Source organism: Aspergillus thermomutatus (genome assembly GCF_002237265.1).
Source record: "Aspergillus thermomutatus strain HMR AF 39 chromosome Unknown NODE_78, whole genome shotgun sequence".
NCBI lineage: Eukaryota > Fungi > Ascomycota > Eurotiomycetes > Eurotiales > Aspergillaceae > Aspergillus > Aspergillus thermomutatus.
This window is the reverse complement of record NW_020798127.1, coordinates 23,731-37,232: the sequence shown is the minus strand read 5'-3', so window position 1 is coordinate 37,232 and position 13,502 is coordinate 23,731. Positions and strand designations below refer to the sequence as shown.

Genomic DNA, 13,502 nt, shown 5'->3' with positions numbered 1-13,502 from the left:
TCTAATGTGGCCCTATATTAACAGAGGGTCTACTCGGAGAATATACCGAGACTTGCTGCTTGTCAAGGTGTACCTGGATGCCTGTCCAGAAATATATATCGGTCTCGGTCACAGAGTCCTCATGTCAGGAAGCCAACATCAGGAATTGAAAACCAGCCGACATGCTACTACGATATATCCATCATAATCACAAGTATGAAATGGTACTTGTTACCTATCTCTCACTTCTTGGTCAATTCTAGTCCTGTCATTTACACCCCAGGGTCAAATATACAATCCATATCCTCTGGGCTTTGTGGTGATATTAGGGGATCAGAAGACCTGATGTTGAACAGGAACACCTGAGATAATATAGCTAGTATCAGCAGCAGAATAGCCTCAGTGAGTAGCTGAAAAGTAGCATAATTCACCTAGGAGTGATATGAATGAATGAAACAAGGCATTGACATGTTGAGATAGGGGTCAAATAAAGGGTTAGCAAGTCATGTGTAAGGCAGTACTACTCTGTAATTGTACGCACTTTAACGCGACAACTCACTGTCAGTGCACTCATGTGCCTGAGGCAGCCTGACTGATCAATCAGAGGTCCAATTTTCGAGGTCTCGAGATCATCGAGTCAGAACAATAGGGACCAGGGAATCCTATTCCAATTCGACCATGCTCCTTCTGGAGCGCCTTGACAACGTTGCGGGATGGATCCCGATCGCTGGATATCAGATTGACCGTCAGTACCTATCTAATTATTACTTTCTAGTTCTAATCCCTATCACAGTCAACTACTCAGAAAGGGGCTCAAGCCTCAATCCATGGTTCAAAAATCCCCATGCGGAGAAATGACTCGCCTGATGGCCTGAATGCCTGAGTGCCTTGCAGATCCGCGTCATTCCAAATTCAGGGACAAGTTGACAACAGCAGAATCCTCCCACTCACGAAGCCAAGCAATCATCTCCGTTGATATTGACACCAACGAATCGGGAAAAGATGTTTAGGTAAACTGAAATTATAAAGAATAATTGAAAAGGGATCGACGTGGGCGAGACCTTGACACAGCAAGATGGATGATTCGTGGTTTTCCCGTTTCTCGAACACACCAAAAGTGGGCTCCGGATGCCCCTATTTTATCAGTTCATCCTGTCATATCTCATTCTTAAGTCCAAGGCCTGACTAGCAGCCATGCTAGTCAAGCATCGCAGTCCACTAAAACCGTCCAATTCATTATTCTAACACCCTGAAAATCCACCGTCTAGACTAGGAGTCCATAGACTCCAAGCCTACTTAGTGTCCTAGTGTTTAGCTTAGGGAGGAGCCTTGAAACACCACCGCTACTTCTCCCTCCTCCCCTCAACTCCTGCTGTGCTGCTTTTTTTTCCTCCGTTGGCTTAAGAGTCTCATGAAGCCAGCGTTCACCACGTTCTTTTCGTTCTCGTTTCTAGAAGCGATGCTGCCGTTATTGGTGGTTTATCGTCCCATCGTTCAGCTCATTCCTCCTTATCGCCCTCTGGTTTTGGGTTAATCCTCTTCGGGTATTCCAATTCCACACAGATACTGGCTGCGATCTGCAATTGAAGCCTTTTTTGACCGATTAATTGTCGAGGAATGTTTGATTGATCTACGGTGGACCTTTCAAAATCGAATCCGTAATTAACAGCACATCGACAATGGAGAGCCCCGACCTGACCGCGTCTCGCGCGCATCACTCGGACAGCGTTACCAATAACAATGAGCCAACGCATCCGAACCATACCGACTCGATGGTGACAGTCCCTTTATCCGACGTGCAGTCCAATTCCGAACATTCGCAACCCGATTGGCGGACGCTTGATATTCCTCGGACCCCCGTCGAATCGACCTTACCTGGGGAGAATGAGGTATATGGTGGAGATAATGTGGAAAGGGAGACCACGCCGACCCGGGACTGTGTGAAAACAGAACTTGGGCCGGATTGCACCTCTGCTGCTCCGTCTGTTCGCTCTCGTAGCAGCGAAGAATATGAACGAGGTGATGCAGTCAATTGGGAAGAATTGGATAAGACGGAAGAGCAAGAGCCCCGTGGGGAGGGATCTGATGAATCGACCGCTCTTCTTTTGGCTCGGCTGGAGCAGGAGAACAATGCTCTAGCGACAAACCCCAAGTCTGTGAGTCAGCACCGACTACAGACAAGACCATCGCGAGCGCAGTCACTGCACCAAATCAAGCGATTGATCAACGATGGCCCTCGATCGTCTTTGCGGTACTCTCAGCTCCCCCCTCCTCCCATGACTGAGCTCGAGTTCTGGGCTGCCTTGGTCGCGGATTACCCTCAGACCGCCCAGCGATTGCCCACTTTGACCTCCAATAAAATCCGCGGGGGTATTCCGCCGCCGCTTCGAGGGGTAGTATGGCCTAGCTTGGCGGGAGCTCGAGATTCTTCGTTACTAGTCGAATATCAAAGGCTGTGCGGCGAATCAAGTCCGTACGAAGGATTGATTGGAAAAGATATTGGTCGCAGTTTTCCGAACGTGGAAATGTTCCGTGACCCCCACGGCGAGGGGCAGCAGATGCTGGCGAGAGTTTTGAAGAGTTTCAGTCTCTACGATACTAAGATTGGCTACTGTCAGGGGCTGGGATTTGTCGTTGGTCCCTTGCTGATGCACATGACGGATGCGGAAGCGTTTTGCGTACTAGTACGGTGGGTTTTCACTCAGTCAAATGTTGTTCTCTCTCGAGGCCAGAGCTGATTGGAACAGGTTGATGGATCACTATGATCTGCGGACATGCTACCTGCCCGATCTATCCGGTCTCCATTTACGTGTCTATCAGTTCCAGAACCTCCTTGCCCGCCACCGTCCCGCTTTGTTCGCTCACCTAGAATCGTTAAATGTGGAGCCGATCTATGTGTCTCAGTGGTTCCTGTCCTTTTTCGCCGTGGCCTGCCCCCTTCCCATGCTTCTTCGAATTTACGATGTCATTTTCTTGGAAGGGGCGTGCGAAACCTTGATGCGTGTCGCCTTGTCGCTGATGCAGAGGAACGAGAAGAAAATCATGGCCTATTCTGAGTTTGAAGATGTGATGCAATTCTTGCTGTCGAGGAGTCTGTGGGATACGTGAGTCTGCACCAGCCCTGAAATTCAGGAACAAGCTGACTGATATGTGCAGATACGCCTGCCATGCTGACGACTTTGTCAACGACTTTGTCTCTCTGACATCGCTGGTCACCAAGGAAAGCCTTCAGGCGTTGGAAGCCAGCTACAATCAATCACAAGGGGTGCCCACAGGCATCACTTTCCCTCAGATGCAGGCCGCGGCGTCGAGATTCCTGGGCCGATTCTGGGCGGGATCGAGCTCTCAGACTAAGTCCTTCAATCTCAACCCCAACAACGGCAGCATGTCAGCTCGCGCCAGTGTCCGCCGGTCCGCATCCAAACAGAGCATGACCTCCACGCTCAATTCGATAGAATCAACATCCGACGCTAGTACAGCACCGACGGAGCTTTCGGCGGAACCACCCAAGCAACGGGCCAAATCGGCCATGTCGCAGCACAAAGATCGTGATCTGCATTCTCAGATAGAGGATCTGCTGATGGCGCTCAGCGATCTCCAGCGGCAGCATGCAGATCTTACGCGGGAGCTGCAGCAGGAGCGCGAGGAGCGGGAGGAGGACCAGGAGCTGGCGAAGTCCATGTTGAACTACATCAAGGAGATGGAGGCGGATGATCCACCGAGTGATCTTATCAGCAAAGCGGAAGAGAGATTCGTGGAGGCGGTCACCACGAAGCGCGTCTCGATCCCCCAGACGAAGCAGCAACTCCGGGAGGATCTCAATCGGTGGAAGGAGATGCACGAGGTCGAAGCTGGCCGGTGTCTCGATCTGACGCGTCGCATTGACGAACACGAACAGGAGAAGGCCTCGCTGAGAGAACAGTTGCGAGAGGCTCGCAGTCGCATCCAGGATGGTTACCGAGACCGCCAACGCCTGGAGAGAACGGTCCGGGAGCTGCGGACCATCAAGACGTCGACCCCAGACTCGCCACCAGAGACGTTTGGCTCGCCGACCAGTGACTCGGGAGAGAGCCGGTCGGCCAGCGGGCTCCGGGAACTCAAACTGGTGCGGTCAAATTCGCAGAAGAGCACGACGACGTTCAACAAGAGGTCAAGCAGTCTCGGACTCCAGTCGGTCCTGTCGACGGAGAACCACACGCCTGCACCAGAGGAGACGCTGCTGCTGGAACTGGTGAACGCCAAGACGGCCGAGGCGGTGGCCAAACAGGAGCTGGAAGAAGTCAAGGCGAAGCTGGACTCGTTGAGGAAGATGATCGGAGGGCAAGGATCATTGTCACAAAGCAATTCGCGCAATTCCTTTATTGGCCGGTCCCCGTCGAATATGGGTAAATCCGCCACGGAGCCGGTCACTAACAGTGCAGGAGGAGGATTCTTCAGCGGCTGGGGGCGTCGAGCCGTATCTGCCAACGATTCGTTTGCTGAACCCAAGTGATTGTCAGTCTGAGATTTTGTTGCATTAGAGTGGTGTTGTCTGGCCCGTTGGATAAGATGGTATCTTCGAGCGTTCGGTTTTCACATCTCTTCAAGTATATGATACCTTACTTTGTATATACTTCACAAGATTGTTCCACTCATATTCCCCACTGTCCAAAGGTACATAAGATCACTGCCCAAAGGACCTAAAATGACTACCGAAAAGCAGCCCACGCCTGCAACGCCCCCATAGCCGCAACCACCACCCCATTCCCCTTGACCCCTTTCTTCAAATACCACCCAGAACTCACCCAGACAATCGCCGTCATCAACGCCGCGATCGCCTTGTTGATGGGCTCCTGCAGCAGCGCCGGATTCTGCGCCCAGCCGTAATTGATCATCGCTGCCAGCCTTGTTTCAGCATCCGTTGCCTTTTTTCTTTTTTCTTTCGCAGGGAGGGGTCAAACCGGTCATGAGGAAAAAGGCACTACCCTGGTACCAGCCTGCCTTGGCGCAGGTGTACGCTAGATTAGGCAGTTGGCGGAATTGCGGGAGGGATTGCCAGTCCCCTGCCGAGAGCTTCGAGCGGTTAGTATCTACTGTGGTTTGCTTTGGTTTGGTTTGGCTTGGGATGCAGATGCAGATGGATGGAGATGGGGGAGGTATCCGTACAGTGTGGCCCAGGGAGACGAGGAGCCAGCCGATGGAGGTGGCTTTTAGGGGGCTGGAGGGGGTTGACAGGGACATTTTGGTGCTGTTCTGTTTTATTTTCTGGGATGATGATGATGGTGATAATTGATGTGAGCTGGTGATGTGGAATATAGGAGGATCTAAAGATGGGGATGGGGATGATGCCAAGGCCGAGTTCCTCGGTTCGGGTGTGATTGAGACGATGATCATGATCATGATCGTGATGCTAATTATGGGTATATATGACCGTTGTTTTGCATTTAGAGCTAGACACTGTGTACACTAGAGACTCAATATCTGGTACTGCTCCTGTAGGTTATTTCTCAATCACACGAGACTACTGTGCTACTTGACTATGATCTACAGAGGAAAGCTTACAAGATGCATTCTATCTCACTATCTCTGGTTGACTGCGTGAAATGACGTACCTCTCTCCAGAATTGACCACTATTCAGGGGTCATCGTGCATATCCCTGAGAATGGAGCATAGACTTATGAGTCCAAGGCTTGATGTCTGCCAGGCGTTACCATCTGCCCTATTATGTCCAAGTAAGATCGCGATATTGACCACTTATGGGATAGAGTACCTTCCGTATAGAAGACTGAGGCTCTGGATCTACAGACTCTGTTAATAACAACTGTCGTCGTTTCCTCGGTTTGTTGCGTCGGAGGGCCTCCGATGCGGGGTTGAGGTCGATGACGCGGGGAGAATACTTCATTGTGCATTCTGAAGAGCATCTCTTCAGATTCAAGCAGAATACAAGATGGTCCTCGCGAAACCAGAGAACAAGCATGTGCTCAAGGCCTTTGACCTCACGGGCAAAGTGGCCGCTATAACTGGCAAGTTTCCGATGAAAGCATGCATACATTAACGACAAAGCTGATCAGACCAGGTGGCGCTCGTGGCATCGGACTGGAAGTCTCTCGTGCTCTAGCCGAAGCAGGTGCCAATGTATGTCCTCGTCTCTCCTTGGCTCATGATGAAAGCTCATAATCAGGTCGCATTGATCTACAACTCGTCCACAACGGCCGACACCATCGCAGCAGAAATCGCCTCCGCAAACAACGTCAAGGCCGCAGCTTACCAAGCGGACGTCAGCAACAAGGCCGAAATCGAAAAGACCATCCAGCAAATTGCCTCCGACTTTGGACGCCTCGATATCATCGTCGTCAACTCGGGGATTACCTCAAACGTCGCGGCGGAGGACTACTCGGCCGAGCAATGGAAGCAGATCATGCAGGTGAACCTGGACGGCGCATTCTACACCGCGCAGGCTGCCGCGCGAATCTTCAAGGACCAGGGCCGCGGCAACGTCATCTTCACGGCGTCTGTGAGCGCGACGCTGGTGAATGTTCCGCAAAAGCAGGCTGCGGTATGTTTGTCTCGTGTATGCAGCTGCAGATTGCTGACGGGAGTAGTATAATGCCTCGAAAGCCGGGGTGGTGCAGCTGGCCAAGTGTCTGTCTGTCGAATGGGTGGATTTTTGCAGGGTAAATTGCATCTCGCCTGGCTTCATCGAGACTGATATCCTGGATATCCATCCCAAGGAGTGGAGGGAGAAGTGGTATAGTATGGTTCCTGCGCAGCGGTTTGCGGATACATACGAGCTCAAGGGGGTGAGTTTTTCTTTCAGGTGAAGAGCAGCAGTGCTGATTTGGTAAACAGGCTTATGTGTTTTGTGCCTCGGATGCGTCGAGTTATATGACGGGCGCTAATATTGTGATTGATGGGGGATATACTCTTCCATGATGCTTGTATGTCTGGAGCTTAAAGTTATAAGTTTTATGACAGGATTCACATGGTTAGTTCAAGTCTCGGTGATCCATAGAATGGGCATATAAGTGTCAAGCAGCGCCATGATTATGAAGACCAACAGTGTCACATCTCGTTCGTTGGATCAGTCCACGAAGCACTAGATAGAGCGACGAATTGTTAAAAAATGATGTAGAATGGACTGCAAACTCAGCCTTATGGCCAGTGTCAGGCATCATGCTGCTTGTCTCAGATTCAGGTAAGAATAAAGACGTAGGGACCGGTATATTTTACGCAGCAAGAAGGTAAAGACCAAGCTGTGCAAGGTTTGATGGTGTAGCGCCATGGACGAGGCAATCGAACAGAGACCTCTCTTGTGTTGGCTGTCCTGTGGCCCATTCCTTCAGATGCCATGAGCTACGTTACTCTGATAGCAGCTGTCCCTCCCGGCATTACATGAGAGATTTTAAGCAATAAGAGCCCTGAAGCGTCTTTCAAGAATGACTGGTAGAAGAATGAGTCTCGAAAGGCCGATCATTGTATGTTTCTGTAGGCGCTGGATAGAATCTCGCCATTCGAGATGTGCCAGTTCCAACCACCAGGTGAACATATGCAATGATCTCAACAGTATAAATTAGACCACCATCAAGACAGATTTAAAATATCTCATAAAACCTCAGTACAGGGATCATAGCCGCCGGCTCAGTTGAAACATTCTGCGCTCTAGTAAGCGCCGCCATCTACGGCGTTTAGCTGTTGACCATGGTCAGCACTCAGCTCTCGCTTCATAAATCTAATAGGCTCAGATTGAGCGCAGACTTATCTGAAACCTTTTATAACACAATCTATTTTTATAGATGCAAATGACTGGCCAAGATTGCTCGTTATAGGTCGGCGCTTGCGAGGTCTTAAAGTAACAATCCCTATTACCGGATACATAAGGACCGTAGAATCGAGCATATAAAGAGGTCAGAATCGCAGGTAAGTCGAGTATCATTTCTTGCGATAAGTTCGATATCAACATTCTTACACGATGCATCTGGAAAAGAAGTTGAACCTCCTGTCCCTGGACGGCGGAGGCATCCGCGGTCTCTCCTCCCTCTATGTTCTCAAGGATATGATGGAAGCAATCGATCCATATCGTCCACCAAAACCATGTGAAGTCTTCGATATGATCGGTGGGACAAGCACAGGCGGGTGAGTTGCCAGCCAAGCAGCCCAGACAGCGCTCTATGTCGCATATCCTAACCCAAACAGATTAATCGCTATCATGCTGGGCCGCCTCAAGATGGACGTGGACCAATGCATCAACGTATACATTCGACTCTCCCAGCAGGCTTTTACCAGGAAGAATTATATCCCCGTCACTCCACGGCTTTCCTTTAGGGCGCGCTTCGACAGCAAGAGGCTCGAACAGGCCTTGAAGACTGTAGTGGTCGAACAGGGTCTGGACGAGGATGCACTCCTCCAGGACCCTGATACGTCCTGCCGCGTCTTTGTCTGCGCGACGCGGGAAACAACTGGCAGTGTCACCAGCTTCACGAGCTTCCATCATTTCCGCGGAGAGAGGGACTTGTACAAAGTCTTGAAGATCTGGGAGGCTGGAAGGGCGACTTCCGCTGCGCCGTCGTTCTTTGATCCGTTGGTAGTAATCGATCCGGTGATGGGGAATAGGCGGGCGTTTCTCGATGGGGCTCTTGGAGCTAACAATGCTGTTCGACAAGTGTGGCGCCATGCTGCGGATGTATGGGGATCAGAAAACCTGAAGAGTCAGCTGGGATGTCTGGTGTCTTTGGGTACTGGCATGCGGCCTGAGATGAACTATACTGGGGGATGGATCCAAGAGCTTAAGCTGAAGAAGCATATTCTGACAGATACGGAGTTTGAAGCGCAGACTTTTGCCGATGAGCATTATGATCTAGTCGAGGAACACCGGTACTTCCGATTCAGCGTTTCGGATGGATTGGGGGATGTTGGACTGGAGGAGGTGAAGAAGATGGACAAGATTGTGTTTGAGACGAGGAAGTATCTTGTCAATGACGCTGTTCGCCAGGAGATTGCGATGTGTGCTGCATCGTTGCAACAGAGGCAGGTTTGAGTAAGGTAGAACCATCTAGGATGATGTATCGACTTGTGCGTGTGTATATTGACTTGCAATTTGAACCATAGCTATGAGTGATGAGCAAATGAACGCCAGAAATCAATCAACAAGAAATTGTCTCAGTTTGAGACCTTCCACTGTATCGCTTGAACTATTCAATAGAGAAAAGGAACTATGGGGGCAGTTGTGATCGGGATAGTCTCCATTGTAGCAGTAGACTGAAGTCCTCCACCTTGGGGCAACAAACGACTGGACAGACTTGGTCAAGCCTGTGACATTGAATCCCTTGTAATAAAATTGGACTTGTGACTCGAGTAGACCCTTTGAGAGCATTTGCTTCATGAGAGAACCAAGCATGATGGAGCTACACTCGAAGTTGCAACCTTTGGATCCTGTCATAAAGGCTTCATATTCTCGCTGAAGTGCGAGGATAACCTTGCATATAGCCTGCTGTCTTTTCTGGTTCATCTCGTCTGAATCGTTTGGTCAGCAATCTTTCTTATTGAGAGGCTCGTTACAGACTCACAAATGATACGCATTGGAATCGGCAAGTCCAGAGAAACGATCTCATCCTTGCTCTGCGACATGGCAATCGAGGTCGCTCTCTTGAACTTTATGGGAAATTTAAAGTACCAAGCGATCCATAACCACAAGATCAAGTTCCGCGAGTATGTCTTTGGAAGTTCTTCTCTTAGATGGTCAATCCACGCATCACGGATGAACCCCACGAGATCATTGCATTCATAGTAGTCTGCGAGAACAGCGATCTTCACAGCTAGCTCGAGGCTCACCCTTTTCGGCAATCTGTGATGTTGGCAATGGAGAATTCGAAGGAGGATCAAGAAAGCTTCAACATCCCAGCCCTCCGTGTCAATCTCGACTGAGCCGGTTCGAACAAAAGTTGAACCTTCCTTCCACTTGCCGGACAGGGCTTTCTTGAACACGGGAGACGCCAGCATCAAGTGCTTCGCGGACACTTGAATGCGGACTTCAGGTTTAGAAGGTATACTGTCCTCCTCGACAGACCCAGTGGCTGACTCGTCATTCGAAGCATCAATCTGGGCGCTATCGGACATCAGTACAAGGGCCACAGTCTCGGCTACGTTGTTTGATTCTTCTGCTGGTTGTTAGTCAAGATATGACTAGTAGGTAGTACCTTAGTGACTCACGAGAATCGGCAGTTCCAGCTTGAGCACTCTCATCATTCCAGACCGCGAAAGGTGCATTGGGATTACGCACGACGATGATTACTTCGCCTTCGGGGTCGATAATGTGAGTTCCCTCCTCCATGGTGATGTTGTACTGCTTGAGCTCTACTTCCGGATACTGATGGAGGAAAAAGATTGACCAAGCTGAGAGGGAGGGATAAAATAAGAGATCTATGTTTTTAGCAGATAGCCTTTTCGTATCGTTAAAAGAGTGAAGGTGCCCTTGAGCAAGATGTCTGACGAGTGGTCTGCAGCTGTGTAGTATGAATATGGATAGTAGTGATAGCGCCTGGTGAGCTCGTTGTAATAGCTCTTATCATATCTAACTTGCTTTAACCTCCTTCGCTAAGAGGTTCTCTTCTCTATCCGTCCCTCATGGAAATGGGAAGAGTATCAATTCCAAATCACTTTCACAGGTAAGCCTGCAGCTTCTTTCTCACTGTCATTTTAGTCTTCCACTCACTGTTATGACACCCGGCCAATACCTCGCCTAGATCATACTCTTTCCTCAGTCTTCCCATAGATCCGAATCCTCCCAATGCGGACCACCAGCATCTCACCGTACCACGAACTCCCCTCCAAATTTCCAACCAAAGTCGAAGATACCTCTCTACAAATCCAGCTAAAATATTCGCCGGCATAAGCCTTGAGACTTGCGTATCAACCGCCCTGATGAAGAAGTCGCCCGCCACATCTACTCCCTCGGCGTCATCTCCACTGGTGCCTCGCTATCCTCGTTTGCCTCAGGGTCTGGAAAAAATCGACAACCAGATCTGAATGACAAGACCTCCAGTCCCCGCTCTGCTTTTCTTTCATAAATGAGGCACAACTTCACAAGACAGAAAGCACTCGAGAACCGCGTAGGATGCCCAGGTCATGCGGAGAGGCTCGACCGTCCTGCAGAGCGAAATTGTGCCTTCGTCGGAAGATGGAGATGGTGAATAGACCAATAACGCGGACTGTTATCGTGAGCGTGTCGATGTGTTTGTCTGAATGTGGACGGGGGAGGCATGTCCATGTGGGCCAGAGGAGTTCCTCGTAAAGAACGATGTCAACGACGTATACTGTCTTTTGTCGCTGCCGGGGAAATGGTCTTTTGGTGAAAAACAATGATATGAAAAGGGATATTCGAGGATGATGCTGAGAATCTCTGCAGGTAGACCAAAGAGAAACCATACTGTCTATATCTTATTCTTGACTCTAATAATGACGACTTTATAGGAGTTGATGTCAAGGTAGAGGCTCTCGAGTGGGTATCTCAGTCTCGGAGGCAACAATCTTAGCTTATTGCTAAGGTTCTGGATACAAGGCTAGCTGCTTCCTCTAAAAAGGAAGCTTCTCTTCATGCTCATCGGCCAGCATGCTCTTCTTGCCACTGAAAATCCCGATGCACTCGGATCGACATGGAGCTTTTATCCTTTCTCTCCCTGTGGCTGCCTTGGCCTCCCGCAAAATTATCCCCTTCAACTGCCTCCGAGTTCGTCGTCAAGATTGCTTCGTCCTCTTCAGGACGGAGAATCAAACGTTGATCATTGCTTTTGCGCTGGCTGTCGTCAAGGGAGCGGAAGAGACGATGTTTCCTATGACCGCCTGAGATACGCTGGTTTCGTCGTTTACGATCGAGCTCAACCTCTTGAGACGAGCTCGCGCCAAACTTGCCTGCTATCCGAGAAGACCCGAAGATGCTCTTGAGAGTCGATCTGAGAAGAGGCTGCAAGGTTGGCAGACAGGCGCAGACAATGCCGATGCATGGTTCCACGCTGGACCAGATGAATACGTCGCCCATGATCCAGGTGATGTCGAGAGATCTGCTGAGGAAGGTCATGAAATAGATTCGGACGATGCTCGCGACGCACACGCTGCAATCGTTAGCGTAGCCCGCTGCTCATTCACCAGGGACAGGGCAACGTACAAGCCCCCCAACAGGAAGATACCGGACACCAGGATCTTCTGTGCAGTTCGCATCTGAAGTTTCCAGACCAGAGGGATGGGGACCATAAGGATTATACCATCCGTGGCCACGTTGGCCGCCGCGTTGCCGATGTAGAAAGGGTAGAGGTTGAAGATACATCTGCCCCCGCTGGGGTCCCGAAACTGCGTCCAGTAATAGGATAATGGCCGGCAACAGACAAGGAATGCAATAGTGCACGAGAACCAGTAGCCGACAGTCAGGAAAACACAAACCCACATCACCCAGTTCATGCCAAAGATACGGCGATAGAACAAGATGATGGAGAGCTTGATGAGTGGGATCGCGACAACATAGATGAGGACATATGCAAACAGAAGCTGTAGGAATCAGTTCATTCATGTCAGTTATCGCCCAATGTGGCTGGTCATACCTGCATCACGATGATCACATCGTCCAACTCGACCACCCAAACATGCTTCCCCAGGCCATAGTAGCCCCCTACAATAGGTTAATCCTTGAGAACCTATCGCGGGATCAGTATGGGGTACAGACCCATAATGGTGCAGACTAGATTCGCCGTGACGGGTATCTGCTTTCGCTCAGTATGCCCGAAAATACCTGCATCAAGGACAGAGACATACAAGTGCTGTGCCAATCAACCAGTCATCCACCAGGACATTGGCATGCTGCACTTTCAGCCTTGCGATGATTCGCAATAAAATAGCAATGATCGCGAGAATGTACAATGCGATGACCGTGGCATTGTTTCTGGGCGTGTGGTTTTCTTTGAGGTCTATGCCTGGGGAAGGCTCACCGAACGGACTCGACATCGCAATCGAGAGCTTAACAGTCAGGAGTCATGAGTTTTCTGAAATCTGACTAGCAGATTTCCCATCGGCAATGGACGAACGAAGAACATGGCATATCCAGAGAGTTTGAGTTTGAGGGAATTCGAAGACCCAAAGGCAGAAAACAGGCATTACCACAAATCTCGGAATGTCTAGTGACTCCGAATGGTCGACCAAGTCTGCTATTTACCATCCTTGTATACGCTCCACTTCAATAATCAATTTGCAGGGATTAGAGTCAGTTCGCATGATGTTCCTCCTGTCAACACGCGCGACGGTCCAACACAACGACGTCTCCACTGGACGGAGCCATTTAGCACGCTTTAGGGCATCATGGCAGCATTAGTACCAAGACGGCTCACATGTATCCTTGCAGTGACAGGGATGAAACGGCTCAACGTACAGAACGAAGTGCCGAATTGGAAATGGGATTAGGTATTTTGGTCTTTGGCCCATTACCCCTGGAAAGGGGAAACGGCATTGGTAACCGCAGCGGCTGTACAGCGATTTCTACCTCGCCAAGTAAATGGCTGTTAAA

General features: G+C 50.0%; 6 protein-coding genes across 6 annotated transcripts; 3 read left to right on the top strand and 3 right to left on the bottom strand.

The window, feature by feature from the left end:
• Positions 1 to 1,658: 1,658 nt before the first annotated feature.
• CDV56_104348 (putative GTPase activating protein (Evi5)) lies at positions 1,659 to 4,471 on the top strand (the record flags this gene model as incomplete). Its single annotated transcript, XM_026757967.1, has 3 exons — positions 1,659 to 2,668; positions 2,727 to 3,083; positions 3,136 to 4,471. The coding sequence occupies 3 exons, from the start codon at positions 1,659 to 1,661 to the stop codon at positions 4,469 to 4,471; spliced, it is 2,703 nt and encodes a 900-aa protein (XP_026614996.1).
• Positions 4,472 to 4,667: 196 nt separating this feature from the next.
• Positions 4,668 to 5,199, bottom strand: CDV56_104269 (uncharacterized protein; the record flags this gene model as incomplete). The annotated part of the gene is made up of 3 exons (XM_026757888.1): positions 4,668 to 4,855; positions 4,920 to 5,031; positions 5,125 to 5,199. The coding sequence occupies 3 exons, from the start codon at positions 5,197 to 5,199 to the stop codon at positions 4,668 to 4,670; spliced, it is 375 nt and encodes a 124-aa protein (XP_026614995.1).
• A 707-nt stretch (positions 5,200 to 5,906) lies between these two features.
• On the top strand, positions 5,907 to 6,892 carry CDV56_104107 (SDR family oxidoreductase; the record flags this gene model as incomplete). Its single annotated transcript, XM_026757726.1, has 5 exons — positions 5,907 to 5,986; positions 6,031 to 6,094; positions 6,141 to 6,515; positions 6,562 to 6,759; positions 6,809 to 6,892. The coding sequence occupies 5 exons, from the start codon at positions 5,907 to 5,909 to the stop codon at positions 6,890 to 6,892; spliced, it is 801 nt and encodes a 266-aa protein (XP_026614994.1).
• Positions 6,893 to 7,928: 1,036 nt separating this feature from the next.
• Positions 7,929 to 8,993, top strand: CDV56_103895 (uncharacterized protein; the record flags this gene model as incomplete). The annotated part of the gene is made up of 2 exons (XM_026757514.1): positions 7,929 to 8,092; positions 8,153 to 8,993. The coding sequence occupies 2 exons, from the start codon at positions 7,929 to 7,931 to the stop codon at positions 8,991 to 8,993; spliced, it is 1,005 nt and encodes a 334-aa protein (XP_026614993.1).
• A 102-nt stretch (positions 8,994 to 9,095) lies between these two features.
• CDV56_103759 (BTB/POZ domain-containing protein) lies at positions 9,096 to 10,286 on the bottom strand (the record flags this gene model as incomplete). Its single annotated transcript, XM_026757378.1, has 3 exons — positions 9,096 to 9,469; positions 9,523 to 10,113; positions 10,166 to 10,286. 3 exons carry the CDS (start codon positions 10,284 to 10,286, stop codon positions 9,096 to 9,098), a joined length of 1,086 nt encoding a protein of 361 aa, XP_026614992.1.
• Positions 10,287 to 11,552: 1,266 nt separating this feature from the next.
• Positions 11,553 to 13,035, bottom strand: CDV56_103471 (putative integral membrane protein Pth11-like; the record flags this gene model as incomplete). The annotated part of the gene is made up of 6 exons (XM_026757090.1): positions 11,553 to 12,063; positions 12,117 to 12,493; positions 12,547 to 12,614; positions 12,669 to 12,705; positions 12,758 to 12,958; positions 13,027 to 13,035. 6 exons carry the CDS (start codon positions 13,033 to 13,035, stop codon positions 11,553 to 11,555), a joined length of 1,203 nt encoding a protein of 400 aa, XP_026614991.1.
• Between the last annotated feature and the right edge of the window lie 467 nt (positions 13,036 to 13,502).